The 24,826-nt window shown below is 41.7% G+C and overlaps 1 protein-coding gene across 3 annotated transcripts in view; it reads left to right on the top strand.

Annotated features, from left to right (window-relative positions):
* The first annotated feature begins 843 nt into the window (after nt 1-843).
* The window catches only part of LONRF1 (LON peptidase N-terminal domain and ring finger 1), a 45,947-nt gene continuing 21,964 nt past the window's right edge, over nt 844-24,826 (top strand). For 2 of the 3 annotated variants that reach the window (XM_060136426.1, XM_060136428.1), the window contains exons 1-7: nt 844-1,634; nt 15,345-15,463; nt 16,488-16,610; nt 19,611-19,760; nt 20,224-20,464; nt 20,565-20,661; nt 21,894-22,008. In XM_060136426.1, the coding sequence (XP_059992409.1) occupies nt 923-1,634; nt 15,345-15,463; nt 16,488-16,610; nt 19,611-19,760; nt 20,224-20,464; nt 20,565-20,661; nt 21,894-22,008 (1,557 nt within the window). In that variant the 5' untranslated portion in view covers nt 844-922. The remainder of the gene's footprint in view (nt 1,635-15,344; nt 15,464-16,487; nt 16,611-19,610; nt 19,761-20,223; nt 20,465-20,564; nt 20,662-21,893; nt 22,009-24,826) is intronic. The other variant, XM_060136427.1, reaches the window with a different exon arrangement.

Raw genomic sequence — 24,826 nt, 5'->3', positions numbered from 1 at the left:
ATGCAAATATAGGCCTTAGCCAGCTGTTGGGCAGTAAATGAGATGTGGAGAGGAACCTGTGGGCCTCCTCCCTCGAGATGGTGGGGGGGCGGGGTTAAACCAGAAAAGCAGCAGTAATTTGGCACCAGGGAAAACTGTCTTACACTCTGGAGGGAGTCGCGTCAGGTAGGTGAGTAGAGTTATTTTGTTCCTAAAGTTGACCTACTCTAGACTTGGGGAGTCACAAAGTCATCAGACTGACTTTGCGCGTTCCTAAGCCCTCTGCCTCTACGTGTCCATCTGTAACTTGGGCATAAACTAGAGAAAACGCAGATGAGCACCTACACTACACCGGGAGGCTCCCAGGGGCCAGGAAGAGGGGGCGGGTACCCACTCAGGTGGGCGTTTATGTCCGGGAAGGGTGGGCAGTTTGGGCCTCAGTCCCGCGAAGCCTGCTGCCCGGCAGGAGAGCACCCACGAAGCAGGGATTAGGGGAGAGTCCGCGGCAGGTGCGGGGTCGTCCGACCGAGATACCAGTGGGGCGAGGGAGGTCTGGGCTCCTTCGGGCTTTGTTCGGTTACAAGCCAGGCCCTTCTTCCGGAGAAGCCAATTAGATCCCCGCTGGGAGATCATCTGACCTCGCGTCTCCCGCCAGGAGGGGCTTCGGGAGGGGCTGGACAGGCGGTAGGCTCCTCGGGGACCCGGTCGCGGGGCGGGGGTTGGGGGGGGAGAGTGCGGGGGAGTCCCGGGTGCCTCCGCGCAGCCCGGTCCCGCCCCGCCCGCGCCCGCCAGGCCCCGCCCCCGGGGCTTCCCGGGCGCGCGCCGCCCCGCTGTGTCCGCGCGCCACGCCCCCCTGCTCGCGGGCCGCGTGCGGAGCCGCGCGCCCCGGAGGCTCCGGGACCGTGGCGGCGGGCGGCGGCGGCGGAGCAACCCTTTGCGGGCCATGTCTTCTCCGGTCGTAGCGAGGAGCTCCCAGGGAGAGAGCCAGGAGGCGGATCCCCGGCCGCGGAGCCGGGGCCGGTTCTGGGAAGTGGGCGGCGGCGGCGACCGGCTGGAGCGCGCGGCCGCGGAGTCGGAGCGCTGGGAGCTGCTGCTCCGCCGGGGCGAGCTGCTGGCGCTGGGCGGCCACCTGAAGGGAGCGCTGGAGGCGTACGCGGCGGCGCTGCGCCGCGGGGCCCCGGTCAGGCCCGAGTGCCTCGGTACCCTGGTGGACTGCCTGGTGTTCAACTACCGGCTCCGCCACGGGCTGGGCTGGAGCGCGACCCCGGTGGAGGGCGCCCACCCCGGCGCCGGCGGGCTGCTCAGCTGCCTGGGCTGCCGGGGCTTCCTGAGCGAGCCGGTGACCGTGGCCTGTGGCCACAGCTACTGCCGCCGCTGCCTGCGGAGAGAGCTCCGCGCCCGCTGTCGCCTCTGCCGGGACCGGCTGCCGCCCGCCGCGGCCGCTGATGCTGAGGGGACCTCCCCGCGGCCGCCGCCTCTGGCCGCCGCCATCGCTGCCTCGGGCTTCAGGACCAGCGTCGTTCTCAACCACCTGGCCGAAAAGTGGTTCCCGGGCGAGCGGGAGAGAGCCCGGGCGGCCGGGCGCCTCGGGGAGCTGCTGCACCAGGGGCGCTACCGGGAGGCCCTGGCCGCCGCCTGCGAGGAGCTGCGAACAGGTGACCGCGCGGGCCCCGCGACCCCACCCTCCTTTCCCCGACGGGCGGGCGGCCACGAACTCGTCTACGCCCCCGGGAGGCTTCCGAGGCCGGCTGCCTCTCGTGGGTCGGGTCTCGGGGTCCTGGAGGGTGTGGGAGGGGGCGGCGCCCCAGGGTGCTTCGGTCACAGTGGGGATCGCCCTCGAGCCGACTGTGACGCGGCGCGGGGTTCCCTCCGCTGCGGCCTGGCGCTGTGGCGGGCGCGCCCGGAGTGGAGCGGAGCGCCGCGGCGCGGGTGGCCGGGCGAGGCCGCCCGAGCGCGGGATGGGGAGGGAGTTGGGCGAGCCTGAGCGGCTGTTCTCTTCCTGCCGCGCTCTTTCCGGTAATTGGCCGCTCGGGCCGGGCCGGGTCCGCCACGGGGAGACGCCAGCCGGGGCGGGCAGAGGATCCCCAGATGAGGCTGGGTGTGCAACGTATACCTTGGTCTCCCACAAAAGTCACCGGGGCAATTGGAAACCGCTGGAGGCAGAATTGCATAAGCGGGGGGCGGGGGGCGTTGTGTAACGGGTGACGTCCGGTGGGCGTGGCAGGAGCTCGGCGCCCGCACCCCGCACCCGGAGGCCCCGTGGGCCGCCGGGCTGCGGAGGTGCTCCGGGTTGTTCCAGTCTTAGCTGAAAATGCCTGCCGACCTGGTTCCTCTTGATGATTTCCCCCTGTGTGTGTCAGGGCGTGCTTATTTCAGAAGCACACGTGTGCTTACTTTCGAAAACACCTAGTTCACGGTAAAGATAAAGAGTCAGCCTCTGATCGAGTTCGTTGCCACGCTTGTTTCCCTTTCCACTCTTGATCAAGCTGTGGGGAAAAGGCCTTGAAGATCTTTTGTCTGTTTCTTCGCCTCCAAGAAGCAGTTTCGGCCTCCTAACTTAGGCTAGCACTTTTCTTTTTGGGCTGTGGAAAGGGACGTTGCCGGAGTTAGTTCGCTGTGTAAAATTAAGAGTTGTTCTTTAATTCGGTGGTTTTCTACCAGGCGGATTTTACTGCCCGCCCCCCAGCCCCAGGGGACATTATCTGGGGCAATATCTAGGGAGATTTTTGGTTGCCACCCCATGTGGGAGTGGTGCTGGTATATCTAGTGGGTAGAGGCCGGGGATGCTGCTCAACATCCGGCGATGCACGGGACAATCTCCCACACAAAGATCAGGCCCCAAATGTCAATTTTGTCACTGTTAAGCCTTGTGTTAAGTAAGGATGTTTCAAGACTAAGGTCTGTACAGGCATGGAATAACACTTGGGGAAATAACCCCCAAGAAAACAGACTTCCAGAATATAAACTGATGCTAAGTATGAGGTGCATTTATAAACTGTAACTGAAAGTATCTTGTTGTAGGTCTTTTACACTAAGTGCCCAGTCACTTTGAGCTAGTTAACTGTGTTGAGCTGTTTAATACCTTTAGAGTTCAAAGCACAAACTTGGCATATTTTCAGTATCTTTATGGGAGTAGCAGTTATAAAATAGAATGATAGATCCAAAACAAAAGAGAACTATTTGGAATGCAAAATTCCAATACAACTCGGCCTCTCTGGGTGAATAGAGTATGAATGGTGAAGTACAGACCATCTAGGACATGGTCCTCCTTTTTTTTTTTTCATTTATTTATTTATTTTTGGCTGTACTGGGTCTTTGTTGCTGCGCGCGGGCTTTCTCTAGTTGCGGCGAGCGGGGGCCACTCCTCGCTGCGGTGCGCGGGCTTCTCACTGCGGTGGCTTCTCTTGTTGCAGAGCACCAGCTCTAGGCGCCTGGGCTTCAGTAGTTGTGGCACGTGGGCTCAGTAGTTGTGGCTCGCGGGCTCTAGAGCGCAGGCTCAGTAGTTGTGGTACACGGGTTTGGTTGCTCCGCGGCATGTGGGATCTTCCCGGACCAGGGCTCGAACCCGTGTCCCCTGCATTGGCAGGTGGATTCTTAACCACTGCACCACCAAGGAAGCCTGGTCCTCATTTTTTAAATGAAGCAGAAGCTGCAGCAGTGAAATGACTTGTCCACAGTCACACACAGCCAGCTGATTGTGGAGGCAACACCATGTCCTCCATTCCTCCTAAATGTTGAACCAGGGTTCATCCTACCGGTATAACTCATCCAATGAAAATGTTTAACATAAATTTCCAAGGAATTTTTTTGTCACTAGTGTAAAATAAAGGATGAAACTTACTGACAGCCCTGTTCAGTATTAACTCCCACTGATTTAGTGGTTTGACCTCTTAAATTAGGCATTTCGTAAGAATTCAGGTCCTAATCCATGGAAGAACACGGAGTACATTTACTAATTAAGATTTAGCTTAATGTTCTATGACCAATAATCTTTTAATTAAAGAAGATTTGGGGCCTGGAGTTGAGGATATTATTTTTAACAGAAAAAGACTGAAAGATCTATTCTTTATCCTTTTTTCAGTTTGCATAGCCTGCATGTGGGAATTCTGTCCACTCAGCTGCTTAATTCTACTTTAGCAGGACTAGAACCCAAGTCTCCTGACTTTCACCTCATCAGTCTGTTTTCCCCTCATTTTTAGGTCTTTCAAAAATCATTAATTCCATAATCAAAAATGTGTCTGAATGGTACTAATGAGGATAACTTTTTTCATCCTTTGAATTTTTAGTGCAAAGTAGGAGGGAAAAAATCTTAGAGCTAACAAATTATAGTTGGTAAAGTACAGATATTATGTATTTAACAGTTTATGGGCATAAATAAAAAAGGTTTAGTAGAGTTATAAATGTACTTGTAGAGTTAAGCTTTAAATTTTTGAGAGCCAGGCATTTGAAATGTATTTATATAATTATACAGCTGTAGTTACTTAAGATACTTTCATTATTGTTAACAATGGAAAAAGACCTTCACTATAATTTCTTCGTATAATTCTTACAATGAAACAAATACTATTAACTAGAAAAAATAATCTAGTCTACAGTTAGCCCACACACATCCAAATTTAATCCCTGTCAACAAGAAAGGAAAGTTAGAAAACCTTTGCCAAAATCAGAACGTTCCCATTGAGATTACATAAGTTTCTGTTGAACTGAAATATATTTAGATAACATTTAATCCATTGATCTTTTGGTATTAACTCTCAGATGTTTCATAACTTTTTCTTTTTAGTATTCAAGGATATTATGTAAGTCTTTTCTGCATTGAACCTTTATACTTAAGAGTCTTTTGAAATAATGCAACTTTGCTGTGCTCTCTTTTATTTTTTTCAATAAAGATTTTTTCCCTTTTTTTTTTATTATCTTATTTTTGGCTGTGTTGGGTCTTCGTTGCTGCGCGCAGGCTTTCTCTAGTTGCGGCAAACAGAGGCTAACTCTTCACTGTGGTGCGCCGGCTTCTCATTGCAGTGGCTTCTCTTGCGAAGCATTGGCTCTAGGCGTGCGGGCTTCAGTAGTTGTGGGCTTCAGTGGTTGTAGCACATGGGCTTAGTTGCTCCACGGCATGTGGGATCTTCCCGGACCAGGGATCAAACCCGTGTCCCCTGCATTGGCAGGTGGATTCTTAACCACTGTGCCACCAGGGAAGTCCCTCTTCCTTTTATTTTTAATGAATTTTTACCCTGACTTGCCATTCTCCCCCCCAAAAGAACACCAACAGAACAGTATAATTTACAGTTTGAACTGGTTAAAAAAAAATAAAAGTCGTAAGGAGGAGAATATTTTATTTGAAATACTTGGAGAAGGAAGGTTTTGTTTTGAATATTAATTATGTAGTCCTTGACTATTACCAAGTATTTTTAAATTCTTTGTCATTTCATTGTCATAAAGAATCCTGTGGAGTACCATTATCCTCAGAGGGAAATTGAGACACATAGGGTTAGAGAATGCAGTACAGCCTAGTAGTTAGAGCTGTGCATGCTGGTGTCTGATGACCTGGGTTTGAATCACAGCGCGGCATCCACCTGCTCTCTGGCCTTGGGCCTGTGTTTGACCTCCCTGTTTTGCTTTCCTTATCTGAAAAGTGAAAATAGTGTCTACCTCATAGAAAGATAGCAACCATAACAACAGCCTAGGGCTGTTGTGAGAATTAAGAGTCAAAACAGGTGAAGTGCTTTGAATGGTGCCTGATGGATAAATACTCAGTAAAAATTAAAATATTTTTAAAATGTAAAATTTGTGCTCCAGCAAGAAGGTGATTTAGCTAAAATTGAAATCTAAATCTTATAATGTCAAGTCCTGCTCTTTTCTCTCTACCACATTAATATTACCAGAGTGAGGGTTAAATCCTGATTCTCGCCTGCATATGTTAATTAGTAGTAACATTTTAGCATACATCAATAAAATATAGACATTGCAAGGCTTTCGTTATAAAAAGGTAAGTCAAATTATAGGTAGATACTGAATACATTTAAAGAAAATGTAAAGGGTTTTTAATATCTTAGTCAACTAGGTTAACATGAAGAGATTTGAATTTAATTCATCAGTAAACTTATATATGCCCTAACTTATTCTGCAAAGTACCTGAAACAGTAAACATTGACATTTATATGGTGCTTTATACTTCACTGAGTATTTTCACTTCCATTATCTTAACTGATTCTTACAAAAGATCATGCGAGATAGGAGAGCATGTATTAGTACCCCTAATTCACAGATTAAAGGGCTCCAAGAATTTTAAGTGACTTTTTTTAAGGCAAATAAGTAACCAAATTAGAACTGAAGAAAAGAGCTCCAAGAATTTTAAGAGACTTTTTAAAGGCAAGCAAGCAACTGAGTTGCAACTGAAAGCAGAAATTGGGCATGTGAATATTGCTTCTAAGACTGAAGTTGATTTTAAAAATTAGCATATAAAACATAAATCTTAGGTGTTCTTGCTATTAATTTAACAAGTATTTGTTCAGTGCTTACTGCATACTAGGCATTGTTTTAGATGCTGGAAATACAGAGGTGAGCAAAATCAAGTCCCTGTCCTTATAAAGTTTGTATTTCTTGTTTCTTTTAAAATTGCAGCAAATTGGTATTTACAGTATTGAAAATCACCAGAAAAGGGGCTTATTGCTTAACTGATTTCTAACAAACTGAGCCTATATCCAGTATATCTGTGATTCATCTTTCCTTTAATTCAGAAGTCACTTGAAGGATTTTTGCAGTGCCTCAGGGTTACTATAAAGATCAGTTATAACAGCTTATTCTTATTGTTACAGATGAAAAGGGGGGTATATAAATAACCCTTAAGTGCTGTGTTTTAAATAATTTCCATGTTTTTACTTTTTTTAATTCATCAAATGATGAAAGATTTATCAAAACTCAGTTATCATAGATTTCTCATTATTTTTATATTAACCTTTGGTTTATTCGGAATTGTTTTTCTATTTAGTGGAATATTTCTAAGAGGCTTAGATATATTCAAGTATAATTTTTAACAAATTTGTATAGTATTCTGCCTCTTACATTGTAAAGATACTTTTCAAAATTGTTATGTTTTACTATAGAAGGTGAATGACTTAAGAGAACTATAAAATGCAAGGCAGAAGTTTCTGTTCAGTTTTTTTCTTTGGTAGGATAAGATCATCATTTTCTTTTTTCTTTTTTGCTTCCCCTCCTTTTGTCCAACCTGCGTTACTGATCCCTAAAGATATTTCTCATCCAGCTAAGGTTTATTTGGGTAAAAGAGGTAGAAAATACTTTTCTAATACCTTGTATCAAGAGCTAATCTCATTTATCAATCAGCTTGTTTTGAAATATTTTGTAATATTAACAGTAACTTATTTATTGAACACTCTTGTGCCAGGCACTATGTTAACCGTTAATATGCACTATCTTATTTAGTCCACAAAACAGTCTTAAGATGTAGGTATCGCCAGCATTTTATAGGTGAGGAGACTGAGGTTCAAAGAGTTAGGTAAACTGTCCAAAGTGGATCTGGAGCCAGATCTTCTGAATCCAATGGTTATGATTTTAATTAGTATGCCAGACTACTATTCCTGGACTTTATTAATCAGTCACTAACAACTTGTCAATTGGCAGCTCTTAGTTTAACTGTGATAACCAAGTTCTACCGTACTGAACGTGACAAAGAAATAGAAGCAAAGAAATTTGGTATTTCAGTTAGCCATTGGAATTCCTGAAACAGCTCAACATATAAATATCCAAGAAAAAAGACACTCAAGAGGAATACTTACACATGAACAATCCAAATAGCCAATAAATAGTTTTAAAGGTCAAACTCACTGAAAAAATGCACATTAAAATAATGATGCTGAGTGGCATGGACATATATACACTACCAAACGTAAAATAGATAGCTAGTGGGAGGCAGCCCCATAGCACAGGGAGACCAGCTCGGTGCTTTGTGATCACCTGGAGGGGTGGGATGGGGGGAGGGAGGGAGATGCAAGAGGGAAGAGATATGGAGACATATGTATATGTATAACTGATTCACTTTGTTATAAAGCAGAAACTAACACACCATTGTAAAGCAATTATACTCCAAATAAAGATGCTAAAAAAAAAATAATGATGCTATTTTCATTTGTGTTTTCCTAGGAAACAAATACACAGCTTCTGGGCGTGTAAAGTAAAGTTTTATAAAAGAAGGGTGAGCAGAATGTATTGAGGACTGTATATCTATATAACTTCCTACACAGTCACTCAACTTTATAGAAAATAAGGAAATAAACTCATATGTAAAAGCATATGTTCATTGCAGTATAGCAAAGAACTATATAGTAATGAATTTTTATATTAGCAAAAATTAGAAGTAATAGGGAATTTTTAAATAGATGGTATACATAGTGGAATAGTTTGCAACCATTAAAAATCTTGTGGATATAATTACATTGACAGAAAAAGCAGATTATACACAGTATATATGGTATATTTTATAAAACTGTACATTAAAAATGTAATCTACACAAACATAAAAAGTACAGGTTATATGCCAATACTGGTTATTTCTCAATTCATGAGAGCATGAATTGAGGAACTTTAGGGGACAGATTTTAATGAATTTCTTTGTGGTGGGAAAAGGATTTTTAATTCTTAATTTTCTGTATTTTTCAAAGTTTAAATATTTTATAACTTCTGTTATTCAAAACAAGTTTCTTGAAGATGAAATAAATGATGTGTACACTCCTATTACTACCCATCACGTACTGGAAAACAGATGAGGAGTCAGCACTCTGGAGAACTCTCCCTCCACAGCCCATGTGGGGCCTTGGACAACTTAAAACTAGTTTCCTCATTGTAGCAGAATTTTATTTCAGTCTTTTTATTTGCCTAATGACTCACAATATTACTGGGTTGAAGAGAAGAGAAAATGAGGGCATGAATTGAGGAGCTCAAGGGGACAGATTTTAATGAATTTCCCCTGGTTCAGCAAACATTTATCAAAGCCAGGATTTGAGGATACAGAGACAGTAAATACTGGAGGGAGCTCAAAAACAGATTTTTAAAATTAAGTAAATGCTGCTCACAAACAGTAAAGGAACACAATCATAATAGCAAACATTTAAAATAGTGCTTAAAATATACCAAGCCCTGTTCTAAGTACTTTGCACACATTAACTCTCTCTCTCTCCCCCTCCCCCTCCTCCTCTCCTCCCTCTCTCCCCCTCTCCCTCCATCCCTCCTTCCCTCTCTCTCCCTCCCTACCTCCCTCCCTCTCCCCCTCTCTCCCTCTCTCTCTCCCTCTCTCTCTCTCCCTCTCTCTCTCTCTCTCCCCCTCCCTCCCTCCCCCCCTCCCCTCTCTCCCTCTCCCCTGTTATTAGCATAGAGGGGAACAGCAAGAACTCTGGAGCCAGGCAGCTTGGAGGTAGCATCTAGAATCCACCACTTACGAGCTGTTTGATCTTGGGCAAATTACTTAAACTCTCTGTACTCAGTTTCTTTATCTATAAAAATATGGACAGTGTTATACCCACATAGGATTGTTCTGAAGGTTGTAAATTATTTAGAACAGTACATAGTTTGTTGTTGTTATCAAATAACTGTATTAGCTGAAAAAAAAAATCATCTCACGTAACTTAAATTCTTGCCCTTTGCTTCTTTGTGTATATTTTTGCATTAAAGAAGTGTGCTTAGTGCATCGCACGGGGAGATCAGCTTGGCGCTTTGTGTCCACCTAGAGGGGTGGGATGGGGAGGGTGGGAGGGAGACGCGAGAGGGAGGGGATACGGGGATATACGTATACTATACGTATAGCTGATTCACTTTGTTATACAGCAGAAACTAATACAACATTGTAAAGCAATCATACTCCAATAAAGATGTTTTAAAAAAAAAGTCTGCCTAAAATTAGTTCAGTTCTTCCCTTTGGGGTAGATTATTTTGTGTGTGTGGTACGCGGGCCTCTCACTGTTGTGGCCTCTCCCATTGCGGAGCACAGGCTCCGGACGCGCAGGCTCTGGACGCGCAGGCTCAGCGGCCATGGCTCACGGGCCTAGCTGCTCCGCGGCATGTGGGATCTTCCCGGACCGGGGCACGAACCCGTGTCCCCTGCATCGGAAGGCGGACTCTCAACCACTGCGCCACCAGGGAAGCCTTAAATTTTTTATTTTATATTGGAGTACAGTTGATTAACAATGTGTTAGTTTCAGGTGTATAGCAAATTGATTCATTTATACATATATCTATGCTTTTTCAAATTCTTTTCCCATTTAGGGTATTATAGAATATTGAGTAGAGTTCCCTGTGCTATATAGTAGGTCCTTGTTGGTAATCTATTTTAAATATAGTAGTGTGTATATGTCAATCCCAAACTCCCAATTTATCCCTCCCCCCACCTTTCCCCTTTGGTAACCATAAGTTTGCTTTCTAAGTCTGATTTCTAAGTTTCTGTTTTGTAAATTAGTTCATTTGTATCATTTTTTTTAGATTCCACATATAAGTGATATCATATGGTATTTGTCTTTCTCTGACTTCTTTCACTTAGTATGATCATCTCTAGGTCAATCCATGTTGCTGCAAATGGCACTATTTCATTCTTTTTTATAGCTGAGTAGTATTCCATTGTATGTATGTACCACATCTTCTTTACTCATTCATCTGTCAGTGGACATTTAGGTTGCTTCCCTGTCCCGGCTGTTGTAAATAGTGCTGCAGTGAACATTGGGGTGTATGTATCGTTTTCTCTGAATATATGCCCAGGAGTGGGATTGCTGGATGGTATGGTAATTCTATTTTTAGTTTTCTGAGGAACGTCCATACTGTTCTCCATAATGGTTGTACCAATTTACATTCCCACCAACAGTGTAGGAGGGTTCCCTTTTCTCCACATCCTCTCCAGCATTTATTGTCTATAGACTTTTTGATGATGGCCATTCTGACTGGTGTGAGGTGATATCTCATTGTAGTTTTCATCTGCATTTCTCTAATAATTAGCCTTTTCATGTGCCTCTGGGCACCTGTATGTCTTCTCTAAAGAACCATCTATTGAGATCTTCTGCCCATTTTTTGATAGGGTTGCTTGTTTTTTTGATATTGAGCTGTATGAGCTGTTCCTAGATTTTGGAGATTAATTCCTTGTCAGTTGTTCATTTGCAAATATTTTCTTCCATTCTGTGGGTTGTCTTTTCATTTTGTTTATGGTTTCCTTTGCTGTGCAAAAGTTTATGAGTTTAATTAGGTCCCATTTGCTTATTTTTGTTTTTATTTCCATTACTCTAGGAGGTGGATCTAAAAAGATACTGCTGCAATTTTCTAAGAGTTTTATAGTATCAGGTCTTACATTTAGGTCTTTCATCCATTTTGAGTTCATTTTTGTGTATGGTGTTAGAGAGTGTTCTAATTTCATTTTTCTACATTTAGCTGTCCAGTTTTCCCAGCACCATTTATTGAAGAGACTGTCTTTTCTCCATTGTATAGTCTTGCCTCCTTTTTCATAGATTAATTGACCATAGGTGGACAAAAACTCAAGTTTATAGCTGAGGAAACTGAGGTACAGAGGGGTTTGCCAATTTGCCCCAGTTCACAGCGAGTGAGTGGAGGAGCCAGAAGTTGAACCCAGGCAGTCTGGCTTCCAGGCTCACGCTCTGAATCCTTATGGGATGCTGAGTGGCAGCAGACGCAAAGGAAAGCGTCTTGGAGAAGAGACTGGTGAGCTGAGTCTTACTGGATTAGAAAAAGTTATCCAGACTGAGGGGAGTTGGTTTGAGGTGGTCTCACAAAGAATGATGAGGAAGCTCTGTGAAGAAAGGAGGAGATGTGAGTAGAAAGGCATGCATGGGGCTGAGTGAGCAGCTAGGTCTTGTTGGAGTCAAGTGGGAGGCTCATAATGATGGGAAATAAGGCTGGAGAGGTGGGCAGGACCCAAGCAGGGAGAAACTGGGATGTTGTGCTAAATGCCTATTCATCTGTGGATGGTGGGGATATAGGTAAAACTGGAGGCAGGGGGTGCAGTGAGCAAGCTGCTACAATAGTCTTAATGATATTCTGGAAGCCAAAACTAAGGCAATTAGCAGTAGGATCGGAAGAGACCAGGGATGGATTTGGGAAATATTAGAGGAGATAAAATGGACCACGGTTAAGAGTTTGACTTGGGACGTCAGTGTTCCAGAATATAGTGACCAGACACCTTGTTTGGGGGGCGGGGTGTGAGAAGTGTACTGAACTTGAGGAAGAACACAGCAGGCTGTTGGAAATTTGATGCACCTGGAGGTAGAATGAGAAAATTAGATGTGGGATTTAAATCATGCTCAGTACACTTAGCCCAGACCCCATCTTTATACTTCTTCATTTTTCCAACAAATTGAGTCTGTAATGTGCCAGGCACTGCATACCTGCAGCTGTGGACTGAAAGGCAGGCCCGCCTGGTGGCCTATGCAGTGAGGTGACTAGTTCATTCCAGCGTCGGCAGGGCCAGGTAGGAAGCAGACAGTAAATGCTTGTCGCCTGTTTCGCACCTGAGTTAATCACACACACGCCAGGCTGATGGCGTTCTTTTTCAGTTGCCTTTTTCGCAAAAGTGGATACGGAGGGCAGACATTCTGTGTCCTTAGGATATTCGAAGGGCCCCAATTAGTGCATTTGGCTCTTTTTTTGAATTAAGAAGGATCTGCAGGAAATAAGTGGGGTAGCCCTAATCTCTTTTAAAACATATTGGAGAGTGTGAACTCAATTGATGAGGTGGGGTTTTTCCCACCCAAACAGAGTCATTCAAATGTAGTCCTTTGGGCTTCCCTGGTGGCGCAGTGGTTGAGTCCACCTGCCGATGCAGGGGACACGGCTTCGTGCCCCGGTCCGGGAAGATCCCACATGCCGCGGAGGTGCTGGGCCCGTGAGCCATGGCCGCTGAGCCTACGCGTCCAGAGCCTTGCTCTGCCAAGGCAGAGGCCACAACAGTGAGAGGCCCGCGTACCGCAAAAAAAAAAAAAATGTAGTCCATTGACATTTGAAGTTCTCAATAAAAACATGACCTATGAGGATTTGGGGAGCAAGAGTTTTAAAATATGATCCTCTTCTCGTCTCTTCATGGGGTCCACCTCTTTTCTAATCCCAGTAGACACTAGCTTTCCAGGGAGTCTGGATAGCCTGAGTGCTTCTGTGTTGAGATGAGAGGGGCACAGTCCTTTCTTGCTTCCCTCAGAGGGGAGAAGCGTTGTAGATTGACTGGGTGCTTTAAAGGCGGAGATCTCCTCCTCCCCTTCCCCAGTGCTGCCCTAGAGAAGCTGCGTAAAGGGCACCACTGAGCAGCGAGGCCTTGATCAGAGGGTGCGTTACTCACGAGGTCCGAATGTGTACTGCGTCAAGTGTCATGCCATGGGGACTTGCTGTAAAAAACAACATGTGAGAAGATAAAAAGCCCAGTGAGGGATCCGTGTGTGGAGTGGGCTGCTTGTTGTGACCGTGAACCCCCTGTCTCTGGAGGTGCTGGAGCACAGGCGGGGTCCCAAGAACGCGGTTGGAAGCACCCAGCTGTGCACGTCCTGGCCGCCGTCCTCTCCAGCTCGAGGGTTTGGATGCTGCTGTGGCGACTGCTTACTCCTTGGGCGGGTCTGGCACACACTGCTGTTTCCCGAACTCCAGTTGTGCTTGTGAAATCAGGATCACATGGTGCCGTTTCACAAGGAAGTAGAATTTTCTAATGAGACTGGAAGCTCCTCGAAGACATGGATAAAGTAAAATCTTTGAAACCCCCTCAGGGTCTAGCCTGGACTCTTCATTCTTGATTGAGTAATCACATGGAGCTTTCAGTTTCTATGCATTTTTGTTCAAAGTTAATGATTTACAATTATATTGCTTTAAGAAACAAAAGATGTAATATGCCACATGTGTCTTTTTCTACTGAGGAAGTAAGAAATATTTTCATGAAATATTAATTTTATTCTTGAAAAAGTTTCATTGGTATAAATCTGAGGGAACAATAAAATTTGGGTTCTCAAGTACCAGCAACTGAAAAAGGCCTAATTTAATTGTTTAATCTAGATTTATCTGTAGAAAAGCAATGATTTAAAAACTAGAGTAGGGACTTCCCTAGTGGTGCAGTGGTTAAGAATCTGCCTGCCAGTGCAGGGGACACAGGTTCGAGCCCTGGTCCGGGAAGATCCCACATGCTGCAGAGCAACTAAGCCTGTGCGCCACAACTACTGAGCCTGCACTCTAGAGCCCACGATCCACAGCTACTGAAGCCCGTGTGCCTAGAGCCCGTGCTCTGCAACAAGAGAAGCCACCACAATGAGACGCCCACACATCGCAAGGAAGAGTAGCCCCCGCTCGCTGCAACTAGAGAAAGCCTGCGTGCAGCAACAAAGACCCAGTGCAGCCAAAAATAAATAATTTAAAAAAAAATCTAGAGTAAATCAGGGAGCTATTAACGAGTTTTCTTTTATTATAGATTTTGTTTTTCAAATGAGGCATTATGGGTCTTTACACCCTTCCCACAATGAATGCTTTGTTTTATAAGCATACATTTTGGAAGCCTCCAAAGATGAATAGCTTTCAAAAAAGACTCAAGTTATGTCATCTGTAGATGTACTGAAAATTAGTTTCTGGCCTAGACTTCAGTTTTACAATCTATGTACCTGTAGTAATTGATTGTAGTATCATAAATGAACCGTCTGAAATTTTGAGTGCAGTTGGATACTAGTTTAGTTTCTCAAGTAGTGATGGAGAACATAGTGAAATTATCAACAAAGCTCTTTTCCCTCAAATATTTGAAATTAAATCTGTCTGGGGACTGTCCAATACTATTTTTGCTAATGGAAGGAATTAAAAATGTTTTTCCTCTTAAAAAAACTGAGTCTTATCAACCCATTTCCTCCAGAAGCTGGATCACTGTGTACTTTCCTAAGACTGTGCCTTGGTCAGTCTTTGTAACTATGGGATCCCATGTGCATTGGTTACACATATGGTCATTTATAAATAGGATTTCAAAACTGGTATAAAAAAGTAAGATTTACCACAAAAAGGCAAATCTTCTAAACATCTAAGACATGAGTCTTTTAAATTTTAACAGAATGACCTATTTTAAGCAAACATTTTCTTAGGGATGATTATTCATATTATAAAAATATTTTCAGTTTTTTTAAAAAGCATAATTTCCTCCACTAAAATAATCTACTCGTAAGGATTTGATATAAATTATAAATCGTAACATACTATTGGGTTGCACCTGTACAGTGCTCGGTTCACTGCCTTTGCTTTGGTGGTTACTGACTAGAATCACTGAGTCAGTTCGTAATCTAGTATGATGTATTTTGTGGGTCATACAATAATCTTTTAAAAATAATCAAACCTTCATAGTATATTTATTTCAGAGCCCAGCGACTTGACTCTGAAAATTTACAGAGCTGAATCATATGCTGGTCTGCGAGAGTTTAAAGCAGCCATAGAAGATTTAAATGCAGTTCTCTTTCAACTGCCAAATTGGCCTGAGGTAAAATTACTGTCTTACATTTGCATACATTTACAAATTTCAACTGCAGGGAATATGCATTCAGTTATGGTTATAAGTTATAATGGAATGGATTGGGTGATTCTTTAAATAAAATATAGAGTTCTAGAAATCTAAGGTCAATATTTTGAGTGGATGAATATCATGACAGTTTTTTAAACTGTAAGAAACCTTTGTCTCCTAACCAAAGAACAACCTGAATTCAAGGCACAGAAAAAAACAGACTTTAATATACAGCATTTCCTCAAAGAGACACAACTGGCCCTATTGCAGAGCTGGATCCAAACTGGTTATCAATGGAGGAGGTTTTATCAACGGAAAGAGAAGGGGTCCTTGTGGCTGAACAGTTGACTGAGGCATTGTGATGGGAACTGGATGATTAGGCTGTGGTTAACTGTGGTAGATGGGGTCAAAGGAGGTTGCCTTGCCCATGCTGTTTTAAAAAAGGACTTGTGGCATGTATATAATATATAATCAGTTTACTAATTCTCCTTTTTATCAAACTGCCAAGGCAAATTAGTCCATCTCCCATATATATTCTTTAAGCTAGAAGTCATTTTTTTATGTGACTTTTTCCTCCATTCAAAGCTGTGCCTTTGAGGACAGTATAGTAAGGATGCTCTAAAAGTTATAAATTAATAAGGAAAATGATTCAAAATTCCATGATGGCATGACTGGTTAGTACAGGTCCAATGAATGTTAAGAGGGAAAAAGATTGTACGGACAGCTTTACAACTATTAAAAAGGAAGAACCCTCTGGACTTATCACTGAAGGGATATAATGAGAAATGTGGTTTTGAAGTCACTTTCTGGGCCGCAGCTCCCCTGTAGGTGCCTCTCCAGGGCAGGGTGTAAATATGCCTTTAGAATGCCTGGGCCTCCTCAGTCAGTCAGAGTTTGAAAATGAGTATTTCCAAGCAGACTTTCTTTTGTTTTCCCCTTGATACTGATTTTTTAAAAAAACAATTCCATCCATAAAAGTCATGTATATGTGCTTTTATTGAAGGTCTACTTCAGGAAAGGAAAAGTCCTCCACGATGCTGGTTTTTTAGGTGATGCCTTACAACTGTTTCTTCAGTGCTTAGCGCTTGATGAAGATTTCGCACCTGCAAAGCTAGAAGTAGAAAAGGTAATCAGTTTACCAACTATAATACTTCAAGGTAGGGCTACGACACAGGTCTTTTTACAAATGCCAGTTAGAATCTTGGGTAAGAACACAAGGAGTGTCCATAAGTCAAATTCAGTAGCAATTTGACAAGTAGTTTTCAGGCTTATATACTTATTAGCATACTGAATTCTTACCGAAATCAAAACATTTCATTCAGAGACAGTTAAATGCATTATTTTTGCCTAGTTAAATTTAGATGTTCTCTAATAGTTTGTTCCATGGGAGCCAGACTAATCATCCTTAATTAAACATTGTTGTCGTGATGTTCCTGCTCAGGAATTTTTATTGGCTTCCTTTGCCTTTCATTTCAGGTCTCAACTTTGCTTGCTTTCCGTGGTTGCCAGTGGTATTGCCCCACTCAGTTTGTTTTGCCTTAATATTCTCAGTACTGCATACATCCCTTTCCAAAGTTTGTTCAGCGATGTGTCAGTAGGTGTTAATTAAAAGGAAAAAGGGAAGGGGGTTCTCCGATCAAATAAGTGACTTTGGAAAACATTGGGTCGAACCAAACAGATTTCTTTGGATTTTGTCAAGAGTTTTTGCTTTGCTAGCATGACAACAGCATTCAGCTTTTGCCAGATTTACCCACAGAGCATCTGGGATGACTAGAGTCTTTGAAAAATGTTTTGGGAAAATCTACCCTAATATAATTTCAGTGCCCTGTCATGAGATGCTCCCCTCGATGTCCCCCCAAAGATGCCACGTTATTTATTACCTTCGTAGTGTTTCTCAGAGTGTGGCTTTTTTTCAGAATCATCTCGGGTGCCTGGTAAACACAGAGATTCCTGGGCCCTACCACAGACCTTTGGAATTAGAATCTCCGGAACTGGGGCATAGTTTAACAAGCACCTTGGGAGATTCTTATGTACCTTGAAGTATGAGAATTTTGAAATTTTTCTCAGATTCCAAATGCCTTATGAATACAGCTAACATTGCTATATCCTCTATAAGGTTTGTTTGCACGCATGTTCTAGCCCACTGATTTAACAAAAAATGGTTTACTGTTGTGTGTTGTGTGTTTTCTGACTGTTCTCTTTGCTAGAGTGATTGCCCTGGTGAGATTGCACACTTTTTAAGGGTGTATGATTTTGCATTTTCCATGCTGCTGGATATCCTTATACTTCTGTAAATATTTGTTTGTTCGTTAATAAGGTCAGGTGAATGCAAAATACCTACTGCCTTGAAATATTTATTTTTCCTCAGTATTTTTTTTGGTAAATTGTGGTATAATTTACATACAATAAAATGCATGGATTTTACAGTTCAGTGAGTTTTGAGAAATTATACAGTCACGTAACAGCACCCCAATCAAGATATAGAATATTTCCATCATCCTAGAAAGTTCCCTCATCTCCTTTCCAGCAAATCCCCGATCTCCCTGCTTCCAGAGGCAACTACCGTTCAGATTTCTATCACCATAGAATAGTTTTGCTATTCTAGAACTTCGTATACATGGAATCATACAGCATATACTCTTTTGTGTCTGGCTATTTTTGCTCAACATAATGTTTTTGAGATACATCCAGTAATTTTTTTCTTTTTGATTGTTTACCAAGTATCCCATTGTATGAACACACCACAGTTTGTGATATTCACAGTTAGTGGCAATTTTCATTTGGATTGTTTCCAGTTGATGCTATGGACATTCTTATACAAGTCATTTTGTGGACATATGTTTTTATATCTCTTCAGTAAATACCTAGGAGTGGAGTTGCTGTGTTCTAGGGTGGGTGTGTGTTTAATACCTTTTTTTAAAATCAGGAAATGTAAAACCATACCCAAATTTTAAAATGTCTGTTCATTAGATGGGGTATTGCTTGAGCACATACAGATACACACACTTTTGTTTACATTATATATATTTCCTTTTTAATTACATTGTAAAGACTCATGTATTGAGAGACAGTACAGCTGAAAAGCCAAACCTCCAAACTGAGGCTTTAAGAAATCGTCTGCTGTACATATACACACAAAATTTGTTTTGACAAGCACACAAATTTGAATCCCTCTCATTTCCTTGTAGCCAGGTTCTTCCTCCGTCTTAACCACCCCCGTTTCTTTGAGAGTTGTAGACATATTCCTGAGAGAAGCACCCAAGATTTTGATACTGCAGCTGCCTCTCATATCAGACAGCTGCCATTTGGTGCCACAAATAATGCTGGGCAGTGGTGACTGACTGTGCAGGTCACTTGTTCAGGGAGAAACTAAATTCAGTGTAAACACATGGAATTTTAGAGTTTAGTAGTTAAAGGTCCAAGTTCACATAAACACTCTTAAGTCCACCTTAAAATATACATTGGGATGAACCATGAACTATTTTGACAGGATAGGACTCACTGATGTTCAAAGGTAATATTTTCCACTTCTCTTAAGATCTCTTCTTTCTACAAACCTCATATTAAAACGTCAACCTTGGACTTCCCTGCCGGTCCAGTGGTTAAGACTCCATGCTTCCAATGCAGGGGGCACGGGTTTGATCCCTGGTCGGGGAACTAGTAAGATCCCACATGCCTCGGGGGTGCGGCTAAAGTAAATAAATAAATAAAACGTCAACCTTTACCTTGGGTACCTTCTCAGGCTACCAAACTCACCACCCCGTGCCTTCCTTTTGAATCATTTATTTGAGGTGCTTTGACCCCACTGAGGCACACCTTGGTTTTGCAAGACTTTTTAATCAATATGGAAGTTTTGCTTTTTACTTAACCTGTTCCTTCCCTGCTCATTAAAAATAAAGTTGGCTACAACTTTTCTTTCTTTTAAACTGACGGATAGCTGACTCAGAATATTGTATTAGTTCTAGGTGTATGATATAGTAATTTGATATTTTTGTAGATTATACTCCATACGAAGTTATTTGCTACAAATTACCCCCAAATCCTTAAATATTAGGTAACTTTATATTAAATTATCCTCAACCAAATATTTTAGTTTTCATTACTTTTTATAATATTTCTCTTACAGATTTTATGTGATTTATTGTCACCTGAAAACTTAAAAGAAGGCCTGAAGGACTCTTCCTGGAGTTCATTACCGTGTATTAAAAACAAACCTTTTGGTTTTCCTTCAGTAATAGAAGAGTCTCATTGTGCCAGTGAACTTAGCCCAGAGCAGGTAAGGGGGTGAGTAAAGATAATCATGGGCAATCCGTTTAGGTACTTTAAACCTAGTAGGCATTGTCTTAATAGAATTTCATCTATGGCCTTTTATTTTATACTGAAAACTTTTATGTAAAGTATATGCTCATTAATCACAAATTTAGGTCATTCAATGTCAGAAAACTTTCAGTCTCTTGGAAAATATAGAACATTGTATTTATTTCAGTTTCCTTGGGGTAGGAACTATATTAGCATAACTGCTTTAACCGTATTATGATGTAAGCCAGCTTGATGTCCAGGGCTATCTAAGTACTGGCAAAAATCACTTACTTGCCAGGGTTTTAGAATTTAAAGTTGGTGCTGTTTAAATGAACAATAAAATGAACATTTTAAGACATCAAAATTTCAGTTTGGTTCTGGGGAGAATGAGGATAGTAAAGAAATAGTTAGTTACTCTTATTTGTTGTATTTTTTTGTAGAATGAAGAAATAGCAGAGGTCACTTCAGAGCCTGTCAAAGGAAGCCTAAACCATGCTCGGTCAGCACAGGCTATAAATTCGACAGACATGCCTGCCAGAGAGGATTGTTTAAAAAGAGTGTCCTCAGAATTTTCACTCTCTGTTCAAGAGCAAGGTGTTCTGCTGAAAAGAAAGCTGTCTCTCTTAGACCAGGATGTGATTGTAAATGAAGATGGAAGAAATAAGCTGAAAAGACAGGGAGGTAAAAATTTCACTACACTCCTATAAAACACATTGATTTATTTAGAATGGCCTTCAGACTTCTTCCTAAAGAAGATAACCCCATCTCTTTGTTTTAATAGAAACTCCCAATGAAGTCTGTACATTTTCATTAACTTACGGTGACATACCAGAAGAATTAATAGATGTCTCAGATTTTGAGTGTTCTCTCTGCATGAGGTAAGTATGTACAATTTTATAAAAGATGAATATTTTATATTAATGTAAATAAAGTACAGAGTAGATTAAAGGTAATCTACTCTGTAATAATAGGCAATGTGAAGTAACAGAACAGTGGATTAAAAATCAAAAGATATGAATTTTAGTCCCAGGTTTCCCTTTCACATCTTAGGCAAATAATGTAATCTCTGAACCTTATTTAGCTTTTCCTTACTTAGAAAGTGGGGTCAGGGTTTGCATAGCCTATACTGAAGTCTTGTAAGAATCAGATGACTAAAATATAAAAAGTATCTGGGGAATTGTAAAGTACTATAAAAGCTCTACATGTTATTATTGAGACTCCATGGTTTTAGATTTGGGTAAGAATACAATGATGTATTGTGTGTATAACATTGGATAAGGATTTCCATTATGCAGAATGCTTGTAATTGTAAGACTGATAGTTTAAAAAGAACATTTTCCAGGTACAGAAACTGTGCTGGAGGCAAGGGAACGGTGTAAAGCACCCGGCACTGTCCACACCAGGCCAGGGGTGATGAGAGGTATTTCTGAGCAAGTCCCTTAATTCTGAGTCTTGGCTTCTTCATCTGTGAGGTGAGGGGATTAGACCCAGATGATTTCTGAAGTACCTATACATCTAACAGTACTTCTAGGAACTTCCAAAGTATCATGTTTCAGGAAATAATTATAATGTAAGAAAAATTAGTTTTTCCATATTGTTTGAATATTAAGCCTCCTATTTCTTTAGGATTCAGTGGTGGTAATTTAGTGGATTATTTTTGTAAGGCTTTTATAAGCTTGTTAAAACCAATTTTAAAGTTATGATAAAATAAGAATCTGTACAAAAACGAATGAGTAATTATTAATGATATAGTTTACATTATTAATTTTGCACTAAGTCTTTGAAATCTGGTGTGTGTTTTAGATGCACTGCACATCTCAGTTTGGACCAGCCCCATTTCAAGGGCGCCATAGCCACATGTGAGTGGCGGTTATGTTAGTACAGCTCCAGGCCCCCAGCGCAGGGTACCTCTGGATGGTGAACTTTTAAACGCTTCAGGAGGATATACTCGTATTTACCACTGCCCCTCCTCTCCCCTCCTGCCCACCAGACCCTCCTTCTTCCTCCTCTACTCTAAAGAGAGATTAGTGTTATGGTTCCATTATTAGTTTGTTCACTTTTTCCAATGGAGTTTATTGTGAAAACTAACATGTATTTTGGTTGATTTCAGGTTGTTTTTTGAGCCAGTAACAACCCCTTGTGGACATTCATTCTGTAAGAATTGTCTTGAGCGTTGTTTAGATCACACACCATACTGTCCCCTTTGTAAGGAAAGCTTAAAAGAGGTAAACATTTTTATGCTTATCTGTTTATTGGTCTTAAGTGTAGCAACAGGGTTTGATTTTATTCAGCCATAGCAATGATTAATAGGTTCAGAATAAATTACATTGTATATGCTGAGTGGCCAAAAGGGATTCTGTTTTGTTACCCATATGCTAGTGTTAGAGAAAAGTGAGTTTGGAGAGGGGAGGAGAAAGCAGAGAGGGTCTGAAGGCCAAGACCTCTTACTTAATTTTTTAAACAAAGGAGGTGTGGTCAAGTACCTGGTCAGGAATCTACTGAATTTTAATGATGACAGTATTGGGGAAGCCCAACTGCCCTGCCTCCCACCACCATTTTTAGGCTAGATTTCAGGTCTAATCCAATCCCCTTAACATCTGGAGCAACTGTGTCCAGTAGAACTTTCTGCATTAATGGAAATGCTCTGTATCTGTGCTGTCCAACATGGTAGCTACCGGCCACATGTGTAGAAGGAATTGTATTTAAAATTTTGTTTAATCTTATAATTAATTTACATTTTAGTAGGCACATGTGAGTAGTGGCCACCGCATTGGACAGCACAGCCCTAGAAAGAGGTGGCCTGGCGAGAAGAGAGGGAGGCACAGCTTCCCACATCCCTCCTTGTCTAGGAAGTGAAAAGCACTATTCACCTGCATTAGGAAAATAGCTGCATCTCAGGTGGGTATCTTCCATAACCAGTGGGAGAGCAACACCCTCTCAGTCGTGCTTGAGTGACTTGAAGTCCCCAAAGGTGAGGCCAAAGCCTTCGAATTCTGAGTTCCAGGTGCAGTGGTAGCATTGACCAGGGAGAGTGAGTCTGTCCCTGGATTGTTTGAAGAGAAGAAGTGTCTTCCAAGTATGAAGTAAAAAACTGATAAAACCATTTTGCTATTGAAAATACAGTTATTTCCTATACAGAAAACACAGCTCTGTGCAGATATCATATGGCACGTATGTATTGTTATAGCATAGCAAGCCTATATGTAGTAAAACAGAAAACCACATAAACACTGTTCAAGTCAGGAAACGTAAGATAAAAAAACTTCCTTCTTAAAGAGTCTGTTAGTTATTTCAACTATTATACTCAATGTTTTCAGTTGAAGTACTAAACATGCTGTCTTTCCTGGTTTTCCAGAGTTTTTAGATACACTCATATATTTATTACGCTTTTTTTCAGATTAACATTTAGATACATTGCTTTAAATTTAGAGTTCTCTCAGTTTTAAGGAAAATAAAATAAGGATATTATTTAAAAACATAACACACTGTTTAAAAATAACTTTATCCTTTGTCCTGACCTGAAGACACCCTGTATAATATAATTGGTAAAGTCTAAATATATATATTTACAAGGATAAAATTGACATGCTCTCCAGTTTTCTACTTCTCCTACTTGTCATTTCATTTTGCTCATTTTTTCATTTGAATACATTTTAAAGACATGCTTTTTGTAGCAGTATACTAGTCCGGTGGTGTAACATTTTCCTGTTGTTGGGTATGTAAGTTGTTTGGTTTTGTTTTAGCATACTGTGGTTTGTGTCTTTTGACACTGTGGTTTGTGTCTTTGACTCTTTCCTTAGGGTAAATTCTTGGGAGGAGAATTACTGGATCAAAGGCCGTATATTTATAAGACTCTTATTAAAACCAATTGCCAAATTGCCTAGGTCCCGAGTAATGTACAAAAATAGATTCTTACCAGTACTGTAAGAGAGGCTGTATTTCCCAAATTTAATACATGAGTCTTAAATTTTAAAACATCTTAATTTAATAGAAAACGGTAATGAAACTGCTTTTATAGTATCTGTCATTTGATTAATTTTATAAACTATCCCCTGGGAACTTGTTAGAAATACAGATTCTCAGACCCTACCCCAGAGCCACTAAATCAGAAACCCTGGGGTGGGGCTCAGCAGTCTGCATTTTAACAAGCCCTGGTTCATGCTAAACCTTAAAAACCACTACTGTAACCCATTTCCCCACCATTCATATCTCCTACTCTGTACTTCATCAGATAATGACAAAACTTTTTGCTGGATCTACAGAGAAAAAGGTGCTGGCTTCTCTTTATCTTGTGATTGTCTCCCAAGAGTTTTTCCTCATTACTTTTATTATAAATTGGTATTGGGCTTTTCTTTTTTTTTTTTTTTGGTCCAAAATCCTGCACACACACTGACCTGGTCCCTGGCCCTATGCAGTTCTTAGTTTAGTTACAGAGATATAATGTATCCCTGTCCATGTAATATAGTGCAGGGTATGGTAACTGCCTTTTATATGGTAAAGGGTTAAGTAAGGGACTCTTGGGAGACAAAAAAATAACTAAGGAACACTTTATGCAAAAGGTAGAATTGGAGCCAGACCCTGAAGGATAGTCAGATGGCTTTTGGCAGTTGGAAGAGAGAATAACACAAAAATGCATGAGGGTGGCAGTGTTCAGAGTATTAAGGGAGTGGCACAAATGGACCATTTTATACAGAGGGTGGCTCACGTAGGAAAAGCAGCCTCTTGATAAGGGGATCATTAGTCATAGTGGGATGACAATGGAAGGAAAATCTGAAAGAAAAATTACCTGGAAGCTCTGCCACTGAAATGGGGGACAAAAAAGGAGTAGTTTTGCTTTTCTTAAATAAGGCAAATAAATGCATCATTTTCTTCATTCCTTATCTTATTTTTGTTTCTCAATTCAAATGGTAGTTTCAGATACTCATGCACTGTGAGATGGAACTTGGCCTTTGGTGTGGGAGATGGCAGGGCAGCGCTGACTGCTGCTAATAAAGATGTATGATCATAGCAAGACAAGGGTCTTATATACAGAACTTGGTTCAC

This window comes from Lagenorhynchus albirostris, chromosome 21 (genome assembly GCF_949774975.1).
Source record: "Lagenorhynchus albirostris chromosome 21, mLagAlb1.1, whole genome shotgun sequence".
NCBI classification, from domain to species: Eukaryota; Metazoa; Chordata; class Mammalia; order Artiodactyla; family Delphinidae; genus Lagenorhynchus; species Lagenorhynchus albirostris.
This window is presented reverse-complemented; position numbering and strand designations above follow the sequence as displayed.